The sequence below is a fragment of the Solea senegalensis genome, linkage group LG16 (genome assembly GCF_019176455.1).
Source record: "Solea senegalensis isolate Sse05_10M linkage group LG16, IFAPA_SoseM_1, whole genome shotgun sequence".
Classification (NCBI taxonomy): Eukaryota; Metazoa; Chordata; class Actinopteri; order Pleuronectiformes; family Soleidae; genus Solea; species Solea senegalensis.
In genome coordinates this window covers 16,151,506-16,170,609 of record NC_058036.1, presented here as the reverse complement: position 1 = coordinate 16,170,609, position 19,104 = coordinate 16,151,506, and the positions used below count along the sequence as shown (strand labels likewise).

The 19,104-nt window shown below is 41.6% G+C and overlaps 2 protein-coding genes across 2 annotated transcripts; one reads left to right on the top strand and one right to left on the bottom strand.

Moving 5' to 3' along the window:
- Window positions 1–1,247: 1,247 nt before the first annotated feature.
- Window positions 1,248–4,655, bottom strand: lg16h14orf28 (linkage group 16 C14orf28 homolog). Its single transcript, XM_044047570.1, has 5 exons — window positions 4,360–4,655; window positions 3,251–3,775; window positions 3,034–3,123; window positions 2,812–2,946; window positions 1,248–2,175 (listed from the first exon to the last, which is right to left on the bottom strand). Exons 1-5 carry the CDS (start codon window positions 4,455–4,457, stop codon window positions 1,992–1,994), a joined length of 1,032 nt encoding a protein of 343 aa, XP_043903505.1. The 5' UTR covers window positions 4,458–4,655; the 3' UTR covers window positions 1,248–1,991.
- A 636-nt stretch (window positions 4,656–5,291) lies between these two features.
- mthfd1b (methylenetetrahydrofolate dehydrogenase (NADP+ dependent) 1b) lies at window positions 5,292–14,897 on the top strand. The gene is made up of 25 exons (XM_044048253.1): window positions 5,292–5,536; window positions 8,189–8,273; window positions 8,772–8,831; window positions 8,934–8,987; window positions 9,096–9,232; window positions 9,640–9,740; window positions 9,828–9,964; window positions 10,080–10,191; window positions 10,282–10,409; window positions 10,519–10,616; window positions 10,726–10,899; window positions 10,978–11,114; window positions 11,224–11,270; window positions 11,356–11,463; window positions 11,814–11,888; window positions 11,977–12,079; window positions 12,429–12,505; window positions 12,701–12,841; window positions 12,931–12,999; window positions 13,127–13,238; window positions 13,359–13,498; window positions 13,639–13,680; window positions 13,886–13,986; window positions 14,412–14,589; window positions 14,721–14,897. Exons 1-25 carry the CDS (start codon window positions 5,424–5,426, stop codon window positions 14,880–14,882), a joined length of 2,691 nt encoding a protein of 896 aa, XP_043904188.1. The 5' UTR covers window positions 5,292–5,423; the 3' UTR covers window positions 14,883–14,897.
- The last annotated feature ends 4,207 nt before the right edge of the window (window positions 14,898–19,104 follow it).

Sequence of the window (19,104 nt, the reverse complement as noted above, 5' to 3'; positions counted from 1 at the left end):
ATAAGACTTATGTTCCCTCGCCCGTGTGGATGAGTGTGTTTCATGTTTGTCTCTTTAAACAAGCCAAGGCATTTCATGTTGCTAAAAAAACCCACATGGCATGTGTCTTTCGATTCCATTCATTTTTGTTGTCATTGTGTCGTGCATGCCGTTCATACATTTATTTATTTCGTTTGCATGGCAAGTGTTTGTTTTAGGAAGATTCTCATCAATATCAATTAGATAGGGGCCAAAATAAGTTGTATGCCTTCACATACAAGTCTTGTAAACTCGAGGTTAGGATATGTGCTCTTCCACTTTGCTCTTGTTCTCTAAACCTAGTGCATTAGATGAAAACGTGTGACATTTAGCCTTGTGGATTGGTCGGGGTGTCACTGGTGAGACTTCTTGTTTGTTTTCGTCACTACAGAAATGGAATACTTTGTTGTCCCCACAAATATTATTTTTTAAAAGATGTGAATTACTTTTTTTTTTTTGTATTTATAATTTGTACTATTTTGATGTTCTGTTTACTGTTGAAATAATTTGTCACGTCACTTTACCACAGCACAAAATCACGCAGGCGTGATTATGTGCTGCCGCCATGATTTATCCAGCATCACTGTTTATGTATCATGTCGATGATTTCTGAGGTGTGTGTGTGTGTGTGTGTGTATACTAACTACTACTTTAAAAAAAAAAAAGGCTGATGAAAAGCTGCAAACGTTAATCTGCAAAAGGACAGGAAGGTTAAAACTGTATGTGTTTCTTGGCCTAACCAATGTCATGTTTTTTATTTTTTTTGCCACCACTCTCACCAAAGTGCTTGTTGAAGGAAAGCAGATGCACGATTAACACCTGGTCTGCCACACATGTTTGTGTGTGTGTGAGAGAAAGATGAAATCCTTTGGAACTGATGTCAACGTTAGCCAAACGACCACTCTGCTTCTTTTACGTTTTTCCAACTGTGTGTCAGGAGTAAGGCGGTGGGGATCTTGAATTTTTATATCCTGTGGATTAATACTGGAAGTACAAGATAACCTTTAGATGTAGAAAACAGTAGCTTTTCACATTTGGCCATGTTTTGATTAATTGATTGACATTTTACATACATTTTAGTCAAGTTTGTTTGGTGCAGTTGTACCCAGTAAAAAAAAATATAAGAATAATAATAAATGCCTGCCTTAAAAGGTAGTCTGCTTTTTATGTGGCTATTGTGATGTTCATCCACACCACTCACACACACGTGGTAAAAAATAAATCACAGGTTCGTACACCAAAATATTTTTAATTTGCATTTTTAAGACAAAGTCTGCATAGAAACCAAAACTGAAAACCTTGATTGAGGATTTCTGTTCGACAGAACAGAGGCACCATGTGATTCCAGTAATTATTTCAAGTTAAATAATATATATATATTTTTTTTTAGTAATACATAGTTCTCAGTTAATACTAAAATGATCATTTATGAGTTATTTAACCTGATGTGGACTCATCTTTTGTTTTGGTTTCATCAGAATGAAAATAGAATAAAACCTAATAGAAAAAAGCACCAACTGAGTCTCGGTAAAGGGCATAAATGTGTGAAGTTAATCACAGACAAAACACATGAACATATGTATAAATGTTGTATACAGTCAATCATCTCCTATACAAGGCGTCTTAACAGAAAACGCACACTCACAGTGTAATTTTTTAAATCATATTCCCTTCTACGTGGCAGGTAATGTATACTGTGTGCATTATTCATTAATATGGTCATGGCAAAGTGTCAACACAGAACTATTATAGTCCATTATATTCTTGGATTCCAAGCATGCACAAAAGATAAAAGTCATTTTCAATTTGTGCAGAGAGCTTTTTGAAAGCATTCAGGTGAAACGAAGCATAAATGTCATTCAGCACTTTTACACCTAAGAGAGGAAATATGATGTCATACATGAGAAAAAAAGAGGACAGATGCTGTGATTTGGGGCTTTTGAGTGTCCGTCCGTACTCCGGGTCAGCTCGGTTCATTTGTCAGAGGCGCGGATATAGACCAGGGAGGAGAGCAGCAGGAGCTCCGGTGGCTTGTGTAACAGGATCAGATTGTCACTCCTCAATCCGTCATAGTGCATCCAGCAGCCGTCGATCTGGAAAGCTGCGGAGTAGTGATGCTCTTCCTTGTTGAAAAGTGTGGCGCCCTCTAATAAGTACCTGTGAGGCAAAAAGGACACAGTTTCCTCTCTTAGAAACTTTAAAATGGTGATTTAATGGCAGCTACTTTAAAAAATACTGGGTGCCGAATACTTCTCTTTTTTTCAAATATCTATTTATTTTTGTGGGTGCAAAGCCAGCAGCTTGAAACTGCAATAGTTGTCTAAAATGTGCTTTCATTAAAACAAAAAAGAAAAAAAAAGACCATTTATGTTTGTTTGGATGTCTAAAATCTCAATATTTAATAGGAGTCTGGAGAATTTAGCAACAGCACCAGCTGTATTTCATTTCAGTGACTGTGTCAAACGGACACATGCATAAAGTACTGCACTAAGCTTTTTAATTAAGGGATGTGAATGGTCCCTAACGCAGCCATAAATTCAAATTTTTTTTCCTACTTTTTTTTTAAGCCTGTTTTTAAGTGGCTTTAAATCTGTTCTTCCTTCTGTACCTTCCAGCAGCCATGGACGTGCCATGAAAGCCAGATGTGTCAGTACCTCATACAACCACACTTTCTAAAACACCCAAGCTATCTCTTTTAACTTGTTTATTTAAATCCCTGGTCAAACACTGGAAACACAGCCATGTATCAAAGTCATAATAATGCATGTTAGCACCTATAGAAACATACAGTACCTGTGCTGGCATAGAGCCAGGTGGTAAGGGACGTAGGACAGCTCCTCTGACTTCCACTGCTGCATGTTCAGAATGACAAATGGTGGGGCTCCATAGCAGAAAGCCCTCTGAGAAAACTCCCTTAGACCATCACACCTGATACAAAAGACAGGTTTTAGTTTTTTCAGGGAGAGGTGAAACACTGAACTGAATCAATGGAAGATGAACGGGTTCCATTTTTACCCCAGTTCTGAGCAGAGCAGGAGCTTTGGGCAGAAGAACTTGTCCACAGCCGACTGAATGGGGTCTCTGTGGGGCAGTTCATGAGGAGGGCTGGAGGCAAAAAATGAAAGAGAAACATTAAAAAGAAATGGAAACTGTGTCAGGGTTTGACCCACTTTGTGAAAGAAAATGCCCTTTGTAAGTGAGTGAGGTAAGGATGGAGATATTTGCCGTGTACCTGATGTTGAGAGTAGTCTTGATGAATTCCTGGAAGCGGCCTGGACAGCTCCAGTTGGTGCACAAGCTCTCCTGTATGGTGCACATGAGGTTCTCCAGGTTCTTTGTGAAGTTGTCGTGCTCGTTGCCAAACAAGTCAATTTCCAGTGCCGCCTGGTGGATCTCCGAGCGGTACTGAAGTTTGGACATTCTGTCCCAGATCCACAGCAACTTCACTGTGGTGTAGTCACAGGAGTCCATCAGGTAGAGGAAATACTCCACAAAGTGCTTGCCCAAGAAGACGGCCAGCTCCCGGGGAAAACCCTGGTTGTCCCGCAGGATCACGTAGAGGATCATGAGGAAGCCATCGATGGTGCAGGTGTTCTTTAGGTTGATTTTGACATAGAGTGGGGTGCATGATATGGCCTTACGTCCTGCCTTAATGGAGAAGACGCCACCCCAAGGGAGTACGGGCCTCCAGAACGACCGGTCCTCTTTGTCATTGTTGTTGATTGAGGCGCGGATTTCCTCAAACAATGTCTTTGACCTGAGGAGACGACATGCACGTGAGTTAGTGGCTTGTGGATGAGGTTTGGCATTCAGAGATTAGAAAATATTCATATTTCAAGATTAAAAAATGTTCACATTCATCAGTTTTTACCAAACCTGGAAATCATGACGCACAAACAGCATTATATTAAGTACAACTTCTGTGCATAATATTCACTTTAACAGCAGACAATGAAACAAAAGTACTTAACTTAATAGGATTACTGTGCTTCCTTCCTTTCTATTCTTCTTCTTGTGTGATGATATTACATTTGACTTCTCAGTGTTGCTATGTGTTACCTGCTGGTTTACCTGTGGATTATTACTCATCAGTGTTAGGGCTCAGATAAATCAAAAATGTTTTGAAACTGCTTTACGGTACAGGCCCCAGAAACACAACAACATCAACGGAGAGACTTTGGCACTAACGTAAACAGAGACTGTGCAGACAGACAGCTACACACTCGTAAGCTAACAGTGTCAGCAGCACCAGTAACGCCCAGTCCTCCTCCTCCGCCTCCGCGGAGTAAAACCGCTAATTATACTCTCGTTTTGACAAATTGGCCTCTGCTGTTAACTCACCTTTCCGAGTGGAGGTTGTTCTCCGTGTTTGACGCTCGCCTTTTGATGTCTTCGTTGTCGTTCAAAACACTGAATCGACTCTCCATAGCTCTCGGCATTTCTTCATGTCTCACATCGGACCAAAACGCCAGATAAATAGGATTATTGGTGTCTGGCACCTTTTTATAGAATACTGGAATGTTAATACATGGACATGCATTCGAACAAGCGCCAGTAACCGAGTCGAAGCCGTCCCATAGATTAAAAAACACCGCTGTCAGGAGTCTCTTCACGGACAGTGAACGAGCGCTGCACAAACACAGTGGTGCTGTCCTCTGCTGGTGCTGCGCGGTATTAACACCCAAATCATCCACGAGAGCAACAATCAGGGTTTGTTTTGTGTAAATATCACTCTTGTATAAAGTGCCTAAAGGGGATGCTTGAGTAAAAGGCCAAACTTTTTGGTAGAAGTAGAAGTTGAACATTTTTATATTACTAAAGTAAAAGTCTATAAAAGTATGTGACATTTACTGTACTTATTAAAACTTAGTAAAATTCAAAGAGGGTTGTGGGTTCAATTCCTGGCTCTGCTAGTCTCTATGTGTCCTTGAGCAAGATACTTAACCCCATGTTGTGAATGGCAAAAATATAGTGTAAATACAGACCATTACCAACTCTCCCAAATAACAAAGTATTTGTACTTGTACTGGGGAAGTAATTCAATAACAATATATTGTACATCACAGTTTTCTTCAGCAATAATTAATATTATAGCCCACAGTGCACAAACGTCACTTCTTGTTTCATTACTTTTTGCTCGTATTTCTTTAAACAAAAACACTATTGGTCTACAGCGTCACGCGGCGCTTATAAAAGATTTGATTGGCCTACGGAGTTGACTCAATTTGCTCCGCCCCCCTGGCTTAACGCCCCCACTCGTGAGGCAACTGTCTCTACGTCTGACGCTATTCCCGAAAGCTACCGCGCCGATTTTCAGCGGAAGTTTCGTGTTTGTGGATTGAACCTGCGTTATAAACGTTTTCCCCCGACGCTCGTTGATCAAAGTTAAGTTTGGGACGTGCTCAATGCGAGCGTCTTCTTGTCAGAAGGAGTCACCAGCAACAGCATCACTTAGCGCCGCAGCTCCCAGTGCTCCTAAGATGTCCGCTCAAATCATAAGTGGGAAAGAAGTTTCAGCGTAAGTACCCGCGTTTACTCTGCAGTATTATTAACACACCAACTGTCAAATAAACGTACAGTAAGTGACGTGTTTGTACGTCGGCTAACTCTGGCAGCTAACTAGCCACCTGAGAGTTACTGTAACTTTACACATTATGGTTAAATCACGTGCGTTTTCTTAATTGAATGCACGTGGAACACGCAGCAGTTTTCTGCACGTTTAAAATAATGCTGTTGCAGCAGAAATATTCACACATGCTGCTTCTGCTGCTGGTGGTGGCCACGTGAATGAAGTGTGCCAAAGTAGTTTTTTGTAGAAAAGCACCTGATAAATCTCTGCTGCTGCTGCTTCTCTGACACTGATGACTGTGTTTGACCCTGATTGTGCTTTTCAAAACTGTAATTCGACGCTTATTCATAACAAAAACAAATGTACAAGTGAGGCAACGTACAAGTGAGGCAATCAATAGTTGCAAATCCTTCCTTGTTATGTAAGAAGCTGTGGTGGTGTGGTGTGATCTTTGCCCTGTTGATTTAATGACCTCTGCTGCTCACAAACACACCATTTTATATTATATAAAGTGTGTCATTATAGTCTAATGAATTCGAATGAACTATATATAATAATTCTCATGAGTAGGGCTTGAAAACAATCTGCACGAATATATATGTCATAATATAATTGTGTTCAATATCGAGGTTGACTCATGGGTTTTTCCCTCAAAAATAACAGCATAATAAACACAAATGATGCACAAAATTGCTTAACTTTTATTAAATAATTGTCCATTGCTGAGTTAATCAGATCCTTATTAACTGGCTATATTGACTAATCAAGTCGACCTTTACCTAAGCATCAATAGGGTTGGTGAATAATTAATTTCATTCATCTTCTACCGCTTTATCCTCAGCATGCTGGTGCCAATCCCAGCTGACATAGTGTGAAAGCGAGGTACAGCCTGGTCTCCAGTCCATCACAGGGACACATATAGAGACAAAAAACCATTCACTCTCACACCTACGCTCAATTCAGATTGTCCAATTTGCCCTAATCCCCATATCTGCATGTTTTTGGACTGTGGGAGGACACTGGTAGAACCTGGAGAAATCTCATACGCATACACAGGGAGAACATGCAAACTCCACACAAAGACCAGAAATAATTAAATAACAATATATATATCATGGTATAATTTTCTTCAGTAACAATATAGCAAATGTTCTATATACATGACGCATGAATATGCTTTGAATATTGAAGCTCAGATGTGTCAAATGTTTTTGTCCATTAAACGACTGGTTCAATATCTTTCGACCCAATCTTGCACCGGGAGTTAATTTGGCAGTTCTAAATACGTATATCTGACCAAAAGAAAAAGAAAAGCCCTTCACTGGCAAAGTGCACGACTTTTCATTTAGATGCATGTGCTTGTCACAAGACATGACAGCCTGCACCCTGTTAACTCCCCCTCACAGTGCTCATTAGTTAGATTTCTTTTTTGCAACAATTGCCTGCACAGCCTCTGCACAGATCTGCCGTCTCTTCTCTTCACTTAGACAAAAGATGACCGACCAATGCTTTTTTTTTTTTTGCTGGATAAGTAGTCTCTACAGACGGAGGCATATTCTTTGTTTCTGCTAAAAGCCCTCATCTAAAAGAGCTGGTTTACAGAGGGGAAATTATGAGAGAACAAATACAGTATTGTCTGAATACAGGAATATGGCTCTGGTTGATGAGTGACCATGTTTTTATTATCCGTCATTGTGAAAAAAGATTTTTATTATGATACAAAAATGAGTGAAAGGTTTCTTTGTTCTTGTAGGTGAGAAAATAAAAAAGCAACACTATTTATTTTATTTTTTGTATATATACTAAAAGGTTTCACTCAAAACTAAGTCCAGAGTTGTGTCACGCATCCGTAATCAATACCATTGTGTCAATCATCCTCTCTGCCAATGAAGTGCATGTGATGCACACACACTCACGCTGTTTCAATCTAAATCTGATTAAAGTTTTAAACACTATAATCAGCCTACATGATGTTGCGTGGACCTGACAAATCAGCTTAGTTATATGGTCAATTGTGTTCATAGTTGTGTTATCAGCATTTACTTAGTGGGATTTAAAAGAGATTCACCTTGACAGTTAATTTAGTGGTGTGCAGAACTTAAAAATTAACTTCCATCACTGCTGATTTGCGTTGCCGCTGATTGATTCAACTGACTTTGTCTGAGTGATCAGAGAAGTCACGACTGACACAAAGTGTAAGGTTGTTTGTTTCCCAGACTACAGGAACATGACATGATTAAAGATCAGGCAAAGACAAAGGCCAAGTCTCTTAAGTGACTCTCTGATGTCCTTGACTTGCATGTGCCATGACATACAGCTGGGGACTGTTTACCAGATTTAGAGTGTCATAAACCAATGGCAGATATCTGATTTCCAAATATGTAAGGGGAATGTATGACCTGTGTGGCTGTAGTACCTCATCGTCCTGGAACCTTTCCATTTCAATCCACTTTATAAAGCACATTTAAATACCGCATAGTTGACCAAAGTGCTGTACAGTAATAAAACAAACAGAGCAAAACACACACACACCAAACTTTCCTTTAATAATTCAGCCTACACAGCGTTTTTAAAAAAAAGATCTTCTTTGTGTGCTCTCAGGCAGGTGAGGGAGCGTCTGAAGAAGGATGTGGAGCAGATGAAGCTTCAGGACCCCAACTTCTCTCCAGGTTTAGTGGTTTTACAGGTAAGTGTAAGATGAACATGACTCCCGTTTAAATAGGGTTGGGCCACAATTGGACAAATTTACAATCACAGTTTGTATTGGATATCAATAATTATTGCGATAAATGTTTTTGTATTGCGATACGTAGTTATAAGACAATTCCCTAAATTCCTGATCAAAAAAATAAGAATCATGAGGTCCTGAAATATAAATCACCAGGACTGTATGTTGGTGTGCTTGACAGTATTTTCAAGTCACTTGTGAAATATTAATTGTAATTGTTTCAGCTGTATTATTCAGATAAAGAAAATGTGCCACAACCAAGTTTTCTTTTATTACTATGGGTGGAATAAAACAAAATTGCCATTCCCTACCAAAAGGGTATCCCCAGGTTTGAAAAAAAACATATGGTTGGAATATAAGGCTTTAGATTATTGTCATGTACTACAGCATACAGCAGTGTAAAGGCCTGAAGTTCCTATCAACCGGCAGCTCAAGTGATGCCATATGCCTTTGCAGGTTGGAGACCGCGATGATTCAAATCTGTACATCAACATGAAGTTGAAGGCAGCAACAGAGGTAAATCAAGAGATTTATATGCAATATTTCCATGATCCTTTTTTACAATGTAGCAGTAAAATCTAACTTATGTCTTTTTAACGTTGCTTTGTTTTCATGCAGATTGGAATAAATGCCACACATACGAGACTTCCAAAGACGGCCACCGAGGAGGAGGTGAGGTCACAGTTTAATAAGCATTTCCTGATTTTTAACTCTGTGCTTGTTAAAGCTGTTGGATTATATCACACATATTGGAGTGTAAAAGCATCGTTCTCTGTGTAGGTTCTTCACAAAATCACAGAAGTGAACGAGAACTCGTCCGTCCACGGCCTCATCGTGCAGCTGCCTTTAGACTCGATCCACAAAATCAACACAGAGAAGGTCACCAATGCCGTGGCCCCAGAGAAGGATGTAGATGGGTAAGAGCATCAAAGAAACACTGAGTACTCCTGAAGAATTATTTGCTCCTTCAAGTTAGTCTGTTTTTCTTGCTCCCCGTGTCTGACTTTATGAGTAGGATCTCACCTGGTTTGGCCCCTTTGAAATCTGTAGACAGATTGTTGATTCCTGATCTTGAATGTTTTCTTTTTTTGTGCAGCGTTGCAACACAAAGACATGACACACAAAGTCAAACAACAGGACTACATACCCATACACAACTCAGTGATATGTGAACACATTATATAGCATCTTGATCATACATCATCTGTCCAGAAATAGAGGTGGTTAAGATATGTGGAGTTTACAAAAATAAGAAATCAGGGTGTTGCGAGTGAGTCCAAGAAAGTCTGCATGTCTAACCCATATGATCTTTGTTCATTTGCAGGCTCACCAGCATAAATGCAGGGAAACTGTCTCGTGGGGACTTGGGTGAATGCTTCATTCCCTGCACGCCAAACGGCTGCATGGAGTTAATCAAACAAACTGGTAAACACTGTAATATTGAACTTGTTAAGGAGTGCAACAAAGCACTTTTGTTCTGATTGAATAGAGGAATTGACTTTGTTCCTACAGGTGTGTCTGTGGCAGGGAAGAGAGCCGTGGTCCTCGGCCGCAGTAAGATCGTGGGCGCGCCGATGCATGACCTGCTGCTGTGGAACCATGCCACGGTCACCACCTGCCACTCCAAAACTGCTGATCTTGCTGGAGAGGTACAGCATCACCTGTTAATTGTGTCTCACAGTAGTGCAACCAAAAGCATCCTTTAAGACCCTTCAACACAAATAAAGGACACAATTCTACCACTTTATCCTCCACGATGTTAAGGTGGGAAAAGCAGACATCCTAGTTGTCGGCATCGGCAAAGCACAGATGGTAAAAGGAGACTGGATCAAGAAGGGAGCGGTGGTCATCGACTGTGGCATCAACCACATTCCAGGTTTGACTATTTCAAGTTTTCTACAAGGGTAGTTACCAGTGGACAGTTTGTGTGGTATTCGTTTGTTAAGTTTCTCTCTGTGTCTTTCAGATGAGACTAAAGCCAGTGGGAAGCGGGTAGTGGGTGATGTGGACTACGAAGCCGCTAAGGAGCAGGCCGGCTTCATCACTCCAGTGCCGGGCGGTGTTGGACCCATGACTGTGGCCATGCTGATGGCGGTAAGCTCTATTCAGAGAGTCAAACTCTGTGTAGCCACTGATAAAATGTCCCTGACCTCAATCAGATTTTCAATTGTGTGTGTGTGTGTGTTTGTGTGTGTGTGTGTAGAACACAGTGCTGAGTGCAAAGCGCTTCCTGGACGGACATCAACCAGGGAAGTGGAACATTTCTTTCACCAAACTCAACCTGCTGAAACCTGTGCCGAGGTCTGTCCCTTCAGCACCGTGTCCTCTTTGTCTTGTTGTGACCTCACAGTTTTTGCTGATTTTTGTGCGTTGTCTTTTGTAACCCTCACACACACACACACACACACAGTGACATCGTGATCTCTCGCTCCTGCGTGCCCAAGCCCATTGACCATCTGGCAAAGGAGGTGGGCCTGCTCTCTGATGAGGTGGAACTCTATGGAAAGACGAAGGCAAAGGTCCAGCTGAACATCGTCAAACGCCTGCAGGCTCAGCCAGATGGCAAATATGTAGTGGTCACTGGGTATGCTGTCTCCGTCTCTGTGTACAGTTAATGGTCATTTAAATATGCTCACTGCTGACAAACTGTGTCCCTCTGCAGCATTACACCCACTCCTCTTGGTGAGGGAAAGAGCACCACCACCATCGGACTGGTTCAGGCCCTGGGAGCCCACATGAACATGAATGTGTTCGCGTGTGTCCGACAGCCTTCTCAGGGACCCACCTTTGGCATCAAAGGTGAGCTACGGAGTAAAGCACGCTCAGTGAGAGGATGCGCACAAAAGAGCCCCACTTTAAATTTCTTTTTTGGATTCATGTAGCTGTCATTTTGGCCTTCTCTCTATAGGTGGTGCTGCAGGCGGTGGATATTCTCAAGTCATTCCAATGGAAGAGGTACCACAGTGGTGTTTCTGACGCGAAACTGCATCGATTTGTTTACAAGTACAAACGAATAAAGTCGTACATTTGTTCATTGTAGTTCAACCTTCATCTCACCGGTGACATTCACGCCATCACGGCCGCCAACAACTTGGTGGCTGCCGCCATCGACGCTCGCATGTTCCACGAGTCCACGCAGTCTGACAAGGTGGGTTTAACTGTTCATTTCAGTTTATTTATGTTTCACAAATTAAAGCTGAAACTATGTCATATTTGTTTACCTTCATATGAAAGTAGGCTCTTTTGAAGGAATACTGTCAGACCTGACTGAGGGAGCATTTGTGTGTATAAGGCAGCAGTGCAGGGGAGGATGAAGAAAATGAGCATTTATTCAGTCAAACTGAAACGACTGGGGTTTTTTTTTTTCTCAAGCAGTTAAATTGATTTCATGAAACGTTTGAGACAATTGTTTTATTGTAATTGACATTTGTTAATATTTAAAAGTGATGCACTACAGCTTTAATTCATGGATTGTAACTGTTGTCCTTCCCTCTGTAGGCACTGTACAACCGCTTGGTCCCGCTCAGTGGAGGAGAGAGGAAGTTCTCCCCCATCCAGATCAACAGACTGAAAGTAAGTGATCACAGTTTGATTTAAAACATACACCAGTGCGTTAACTACACCCACAGCCTGTGCTAAAGGTTGCCTTGTCACCGTGTAGAAACTGGGCATAGAGAAGACCGATCCTTCCACTCTCACTGAGGAAGAGATCACCCGCTTTGCTCGTCTGGACATTGAGCCAAGCGCTGTCACCTGGCACAGAGGTATGAAAGAAGAAAGGCATCTTTAATCGTGGTTTATACTCCATCTCATGACATTTTCAGTCATTGTCGTTTACATCGCATCACCCTGATTGGTATTACTGTCAGCTTGTGTATTTGTATCTTTGTTTGTGGCACTTTTTTGTTTTAATTATAGATGTGATATAATATAAATGTGAAATCGTGAGTGACACTTTGTTCTGTCCATTGTTGTCACTTGACCCATTTAAGCAATGTTAATTTAGTTTTTATAACTTAAATCTTTTGTGCTTTAGTAGGTACTGATATGTGTTGGATTTTGACCTGTACTGAGTTTATAAAATATCCCTGTGGTGTTTGTGTGTACTTTCAGTGTTGGATACTAATGATAGATTCCTGAGAAAGATCACTATCGGCCAGTCGCCTACTGAAAAAGGATACACGAGAGAGGTAATAGTTTATCCATCAAGCTTCACTCAGTGTTACATTAGACATTTATTAACTTTGGTGCCCCCCATTGGTTAAAAAACACACTAATTGAATTACAGGTTGAAGCTATGATCACATTTTAAATTGACTGAAGTCTAAACTTTAACAAAAAAAACATATTTTGGACAAGGAGTCACATGTCTGTCTGTCCTCCAGGCCCAATTCGACATCACGGTGGCTAGTGAAATCATGGCGGTGCTGGCACTCACCAGCAGCCTGGAGGACATGCGTCAGCGTCTGGCCAAAATGGTCGTGGCCACCAGCCGCGGTGGACAGCCAATCACCACAGAAGATCTGGTCAGTCCTACCGTTGTCTGTCTTCTACATCGTCTATACAAGAACTGGTGAAACGAAGGCTCTTAAAACGTAATTATTTTACTTTACAGGGTGTGAGTGGTGCCCTAACTGTGCTCATGAAAGATGCGATAAAGCCAAACCTGATGCAGACGTTGGAGGTGGGTGATATTCAGCATATACACACTTCCCAAAGGCTTCTACAGTGGCTCTGTTTTTCTGTTTTCTTTTTTTGCCAAAACCTTTTGTGATCCTAAACGATGCATTTTGTGTGACGTGTGCCCACAGGGTACTCCTGTGTTTGTCCATGCCGGCCCCTTTGCCAACATTGCCCATGGCAACTCCTCCATCTTGGCTGATAAAATAGCTTTGAAGTTGGTTGGACCCGAGGGGTTTGTAGGTAAGTGGACTTTAGAAAGTTCTCTGGGTTAATATTAACATTTGTTTGTACCTGATTATGATCCACAACCTCATACTGTATTAAGAGAAGATACATCCTGCCGGTAACTTCTCCTCACAGTGACCGAGGCTGGTTTTGGCGCCGATATCGGCATGGAGAAATTTTTTAACATCAAGTGCCGCTACTCGGGCCTGAGGCCACATGTGGTGGTGTTGGTGGCGACTGTCCGAGCCCTGAAGATGCACGGCGGAGGACCAACTGTGAGTTTTCTGCAGCATTTTAATAATGAGATGAACATACTGGACAACCTTTTTTTTTTATAAATGCAACTATTCCTGAAATACGGCCATAAGTGACTCATATTGTCAGTTATTCATTTATTTTTTTGTTTCTTGTTCAGGTTACTGCTGGAATGCCACTGCCAAAGGAATATGTGGAGGAGGTAATGCAAAACATGCTTTCATTTAAATAATAATATTCTGTTCATGGATTTGTATGCCAATGTGTCCAGTGGGGTCACAAATTAAATTAAGTGTCCATTTAATATTGGGCACAAACAATGTGTCTACATGTCTGTTGGGTAAAACAATTGACCAAAAAATACATTATGAGGAATTGTATATAAAATAGTGTGTGTGTGTGCGTAGAACCTTGAGCTCCTGGAGAAGGGCTGCAGCAACATGAAGAAGCAGATCGAGAATGCACAGCACTTTGGTGTTCCCGTGGTGGTAGCAGTCAACGGTTTCAAGTAAGTTGTAATGCATGATGGAATGAATATACGACCACCAAGTTTACTTACAGCTGTGCAGTGTTCAATATTTTTATCTCGGTCTAGGATCTTTACTCTATCCTGTAAATAATGACATTAAAACGCCACTGTCAAACAACATCAGCAGCTTCAGTCACACTCGCTTTACTGTTTCTCTTCAGTGGTGCAACGTTAATCAGCTCCATCTTTCCGTCATATGGTAAAAGCTGGTGAACAACACTTAAGGGGCATTTAATATCTAGAACAACAGCCAGCGGGATTAGAGATCAAAATTTTGTAAATCTCCAGTTATTCCTATATCTTAAATAATACCTGTGCTAGAGGCACAATAAAGAGATTAGGTTATAATCTATTGTGTTATTGTTTGTCTTTTATGGCTTTTTTTGTGCTGACCTGTCCTGCAGGACGGACACAGAGGCTGAGCTGGACTTGGTCTGCAGCATGGCTAAAACCGCCGGAGCGTTCGACGCCGTGCGATGCTCCCACTGGGCTGAGGGCGGAGCCGGGGCAGTGGCCCTCGGTCAGGCCGTCCAGAGAGCCTCTGCAGCGCCCAGCAACTTTAAGTTCCTCTATGATTTGGAGGTATGGACTCTTACAAATGTGAAATATGTTTTTATTGTTATTATTTTGAAAGGACAATCATTGTATATAAAAAAAAAAAAAACATCTGCACACTGTTTTGATGACCATGTCTGCTTCTCCCAATTTCATAGTTACCTATTGCTGATAAGATTAGAATAATTGCCCAGAAGATCTACGGAGCAGATGACATCGAGCTCCTGCCAGATGCCCAACATAAGGTGGAGCTCTACACCAAACAGGTCAGCAGCCTTCATTTCTTTCTTTCAGTCACTTTGTGCAGCTTGTTTTGTTAGCTACTTACTTACTTAGTCCTCATGTATGTAAAATACTTTATTAGGGTTCGAGCAACAAGGTTGCAAGAACCCTATTGAAACTGGAAGGATTATTATTATTATTAGGGTTCGAGCAACAAGGTTGCAAGAACCCTATTGAAACTGGAAGGATTATTAGGGTTCGAGCAACAAGGTTGCAAGAACCCTATTGAAACTGGAAGGATTATTAGGGTTCGAGCAACAAGGTTGCAAGAACCCTCTTGAAACTGGAAGGATTATTATTATTATTATTATTATTCTTATTATTCCCCCAAATGAATCGCCTTTTTGAGGCCTTTCCCATACCCCAAAACTCACCAATTTTTGTGACCGCATCAATCCTGGTGTAAATTTACGTCTGAAAAAGGTTCGGGGAATGTGCGTCGAAAATTGAATGTGGGAGGGGCCAATAAGTGCGGCGCCACCTGTCCAAATTCACCATGACCAACACAAATATCGCACATGCACGAAATTCGGTACACATGTGTAGTGGGTCAGGACGAAGAAAAAATTACATTATGACCATGATCCAAACCCAACAGGAAATCCGCCATCTTGGGTTGATTGGCCATTTTTTGGCGATTTTGGCGAATTCGCAGCAATGGTATTTGAACTAACTCCTCCTAGAGTTTTCGTGCGATCACCTTCAAACTTGGTGAGGTCCCTGTGGACCAGTTGAGGAGCTCACGGTATCAAAAGTTTTTCAAATGTCACATGGCGCGCGAGATAGGGGGCGGCAAAGTCCGTGATGATTCTGATGTTTCGCATCAGAAAAACAAAACTCATATAACTTTGCGATGGAAGGTCCGATCCGAACCAAACTTGCTACCATTGATGATGGGCCATGGCTGAAGACGTCTATGAAAAACGGTGAAGTTTGAAAACAGCGCCTCCTTGTGGTGAAAGAAAATACACAAAAAAAAAGTTTTTTTGCGATTTCGGGAATTACTTTTACACAGATGATCGTACCGCACTCAAAATTGGTGACAATAGTTACAACACATGGTAGATGATGTGTGATCAATATGACGACGAATCGTTTAACGGTGTTGCCATGGCAACGACGCAAAGTCGGATTTTTGGGACAAAAAATCAAACTGCTACAACTTTGCGAATCCTAATCCGATCTGAACCAAACTTGCTAGGATTGATGATAGTCCGGCCCTAAAGACGTCTATATGAAAATATTCAATTTCGAAAACAGCGCCCCCTGGTGACAGCAGACAGTATGACAGCTTGTATTTCAATTATCTCCTCCTAGAGCTTTTGTGCGATCACCTTCAAACTTGGTGAGATCATTGTGGACGAGTTGAGCATCAAAAGTTATCAAAAGCTTTTTAAAATATTGTATGGCGTACGAGATAGGGGGCGCCAAAGTTGGAGATAATAATAATTTTTCACAACAGACAATGAAACTCTTATAACTTCGCGATGGAAGGTCTGATCCCAACCAAACTTGCTATAGTTGATGATGGTTAGTTGCTGAAGACGACTATGTTGCTGAAACGGTACATTTTGAAAACAGCGCCTCCTGGTGGTGCTAGAAAATTCTAAAAAAAGAAACTGTTACAACTTTGCCAATCCTGGTCCGATCTGAACCAAACTTGCAAGGATTGATGACAGTCCGGCCCTGAACACGTCTATATGAAAATATTAATTTTCAAATACGGCGCCCCCTGGTGACAGCAGACAGAATTACATTTATAGTTTTTGATGCTGCTCCAACAGGGATTGTTGTATCCACTTGAAACTTAGTATGTGGGACCCCAGACCCTTCCTCAACATGTCCGTAAAAGGTCATCTCCCTACAGGAAGTGGAACGCCCGAAACAGGAAGTAAAGTCTTACATTGTCCGATTGACACAAAACTAGATATGTGAGTTAAAAGACCTTCCCTGAACATGTTTCCGGAGACGAACAGGAAGTCGGCCATTTTAAACAGGAAGTGCCCTCTAACTTTGCAGTATATTGTCCGATCTGCACAAAACCTTATATGTGACACCAGGGACCTGTCCTGAGCATGTCTGTAAAAGGTCACCTCCCTACAGGAAGTGGAACGCCCGAAACAGGAAGTAAAGTCTTGCATTGTCCGATTGACACAAAACTAGATATGTGAGTTACGGGACCTTCCCTGAACATGTTTCCAGAGACGAACAGGAAGTTGGCCATTTTAAACAGGAAGTGCCCGCTAACTATGCCGTACGTTGTCCAATTTGCATGAAACCTTATATGTCACACCAGGGACCTGTCCTGAGCATGTCTGCAAAAGATGACCTCCCAACAGGAAGTGGAATGCCCGAAACAGGAAGTCAACTCTAAGATTGTCGGATCTGCACAAAACTTGATATGTAAGACAAGGGAACTTCCCTGAACACGTTTACGGACGCGCATTTGACCGAACAGGAAGTCGGCCATTTTAAACAGGAAGTGCCCTATAACTTTGCCATACGTTGCCGATCCCCCCTGAAATTTGGATCGACATGTGCGGGGACGCCACTGAAAATAACTAGTACTGAAAATAACTAGTACTGAAAATAACTAGTACTGAAAATAACTAGTACCGCGCGCGGTGAATGAACGGGTGAGAGCGCGAGGCGCGCGGGGAGCCGTGGCACACGGCGACTCGCGCGGGTCGGCTCGAACCCGTTCAGAACCGCGCGCGGTACTAGTTATTTTTATTATTATTATTATTATTCTTATTATTCCCCCAAATGAATCGCCTTTTTGAGGCCTTTCCCATACCCCAAAACTCACCAATTTTTGTGACCACATCAATCCTGGTGTAAATTTACGTCTGAAAAAGGTTCGGGGAATGTGCGTCGAAAATTGAATGTGGGAGGGGCCAATAAGTGCGGCGCCACCTGTCCAAATTCACCATGACCAACACAAATATCGCACATGCACGAAATTCGGTACACATGTGTAGTGGGTCAGGATGAAGAAAAAATTACATTATGACCATGATCCAAACCCAACAGGAATTCCGCCATCTTGGGTTGATTGGCGATTTTTTGGCGATTTTGGCGAATTCGCAGCAATGGTATTTGAACTAACTCCTCCTAGAGTTTTCGTGCGATCACCTTCAAACTTGGTGAGGTCCCTGTGGACCAGTTGAGGAGCTCACGGTATCAAAAGTTTTTCAAATGTCACATGGCGCGCGAGATAGGGGGCGGCAAAGTTCGTGATGATTCTGATGTTTCGCATCAGAAAAACAAAACTCTTATAACTTTGCGATGGAAGGTCCGATCCAAACCAAACTTGCTATGATTGATGATGGGCCATGGCGGAAGACGTCTATGAAAAAACGGTGAAGTTTGAAAACAGCGCCTCCTTGTGGTGAAAGAAAATACACCAAAAAAAAGTTTTTTTACGATTTTGGGAATAACTTTTACACAGATAATCGTACCGCACTCAAAATTGGTGACAACAGTCAAAACACATGGTAGATGATGTGTGATCAATATGACGACGAATCGTTTAACGGTGTTGCCATGGCAACGATGCAAAGTCGGATTTTTGGGACAAAAAATCAAACTGCTACAATTTCGCGAATCCTGGTCCGATCTGAACCAAACTTGCTAGGATTGATGACAGTCCGGCCCTAAAGACGTCTATATGAAAATATTCAATTTCGAAAACAGCGCCCCCTGGTGACAGCAGACAGTATGACAGCTTGTATTTCAATTATCTCCTCCTAGAGCTTTTGTGCGATCACCTTCAAACTTGGTGAGATCAATGTGGACGAGTTGAGCATCAAAAGTTATCAAAAGCTTTTTAAAATATTGTATTGCGTAGGAGATAGGGGGCGCCAAAATTGGAGATAATAATAATTTTTCACAACAGACAATGAAACTCTTATAACTTCGCGATGGAAGGTCTGATCCCAACCAAACTTGCTATAGTTGATGATGGTTAGTTGCTGAAGACGACTGTGTTGCTGAAACGGTACATTTTGAAAACAGCGCCTCCTGGTGGTGGTAGAAAATTCTAAAAAAAACAAACTGTTACAACTTTGCCAATCCTGGTCCGATCTGAACCAAACTTGCAAGGATTGATGACAGTCCGGCCCTGAACACGTCTATATGAAAATATTAATTTTAAAATACAGCGCCCCCTGGTGACAGCAGACAGAATTACATTTATAGTTTTTGATGCTGCTCCAACAGGGATTGTTGTATCCACTTGAAACTTAGTATGTGGGACCC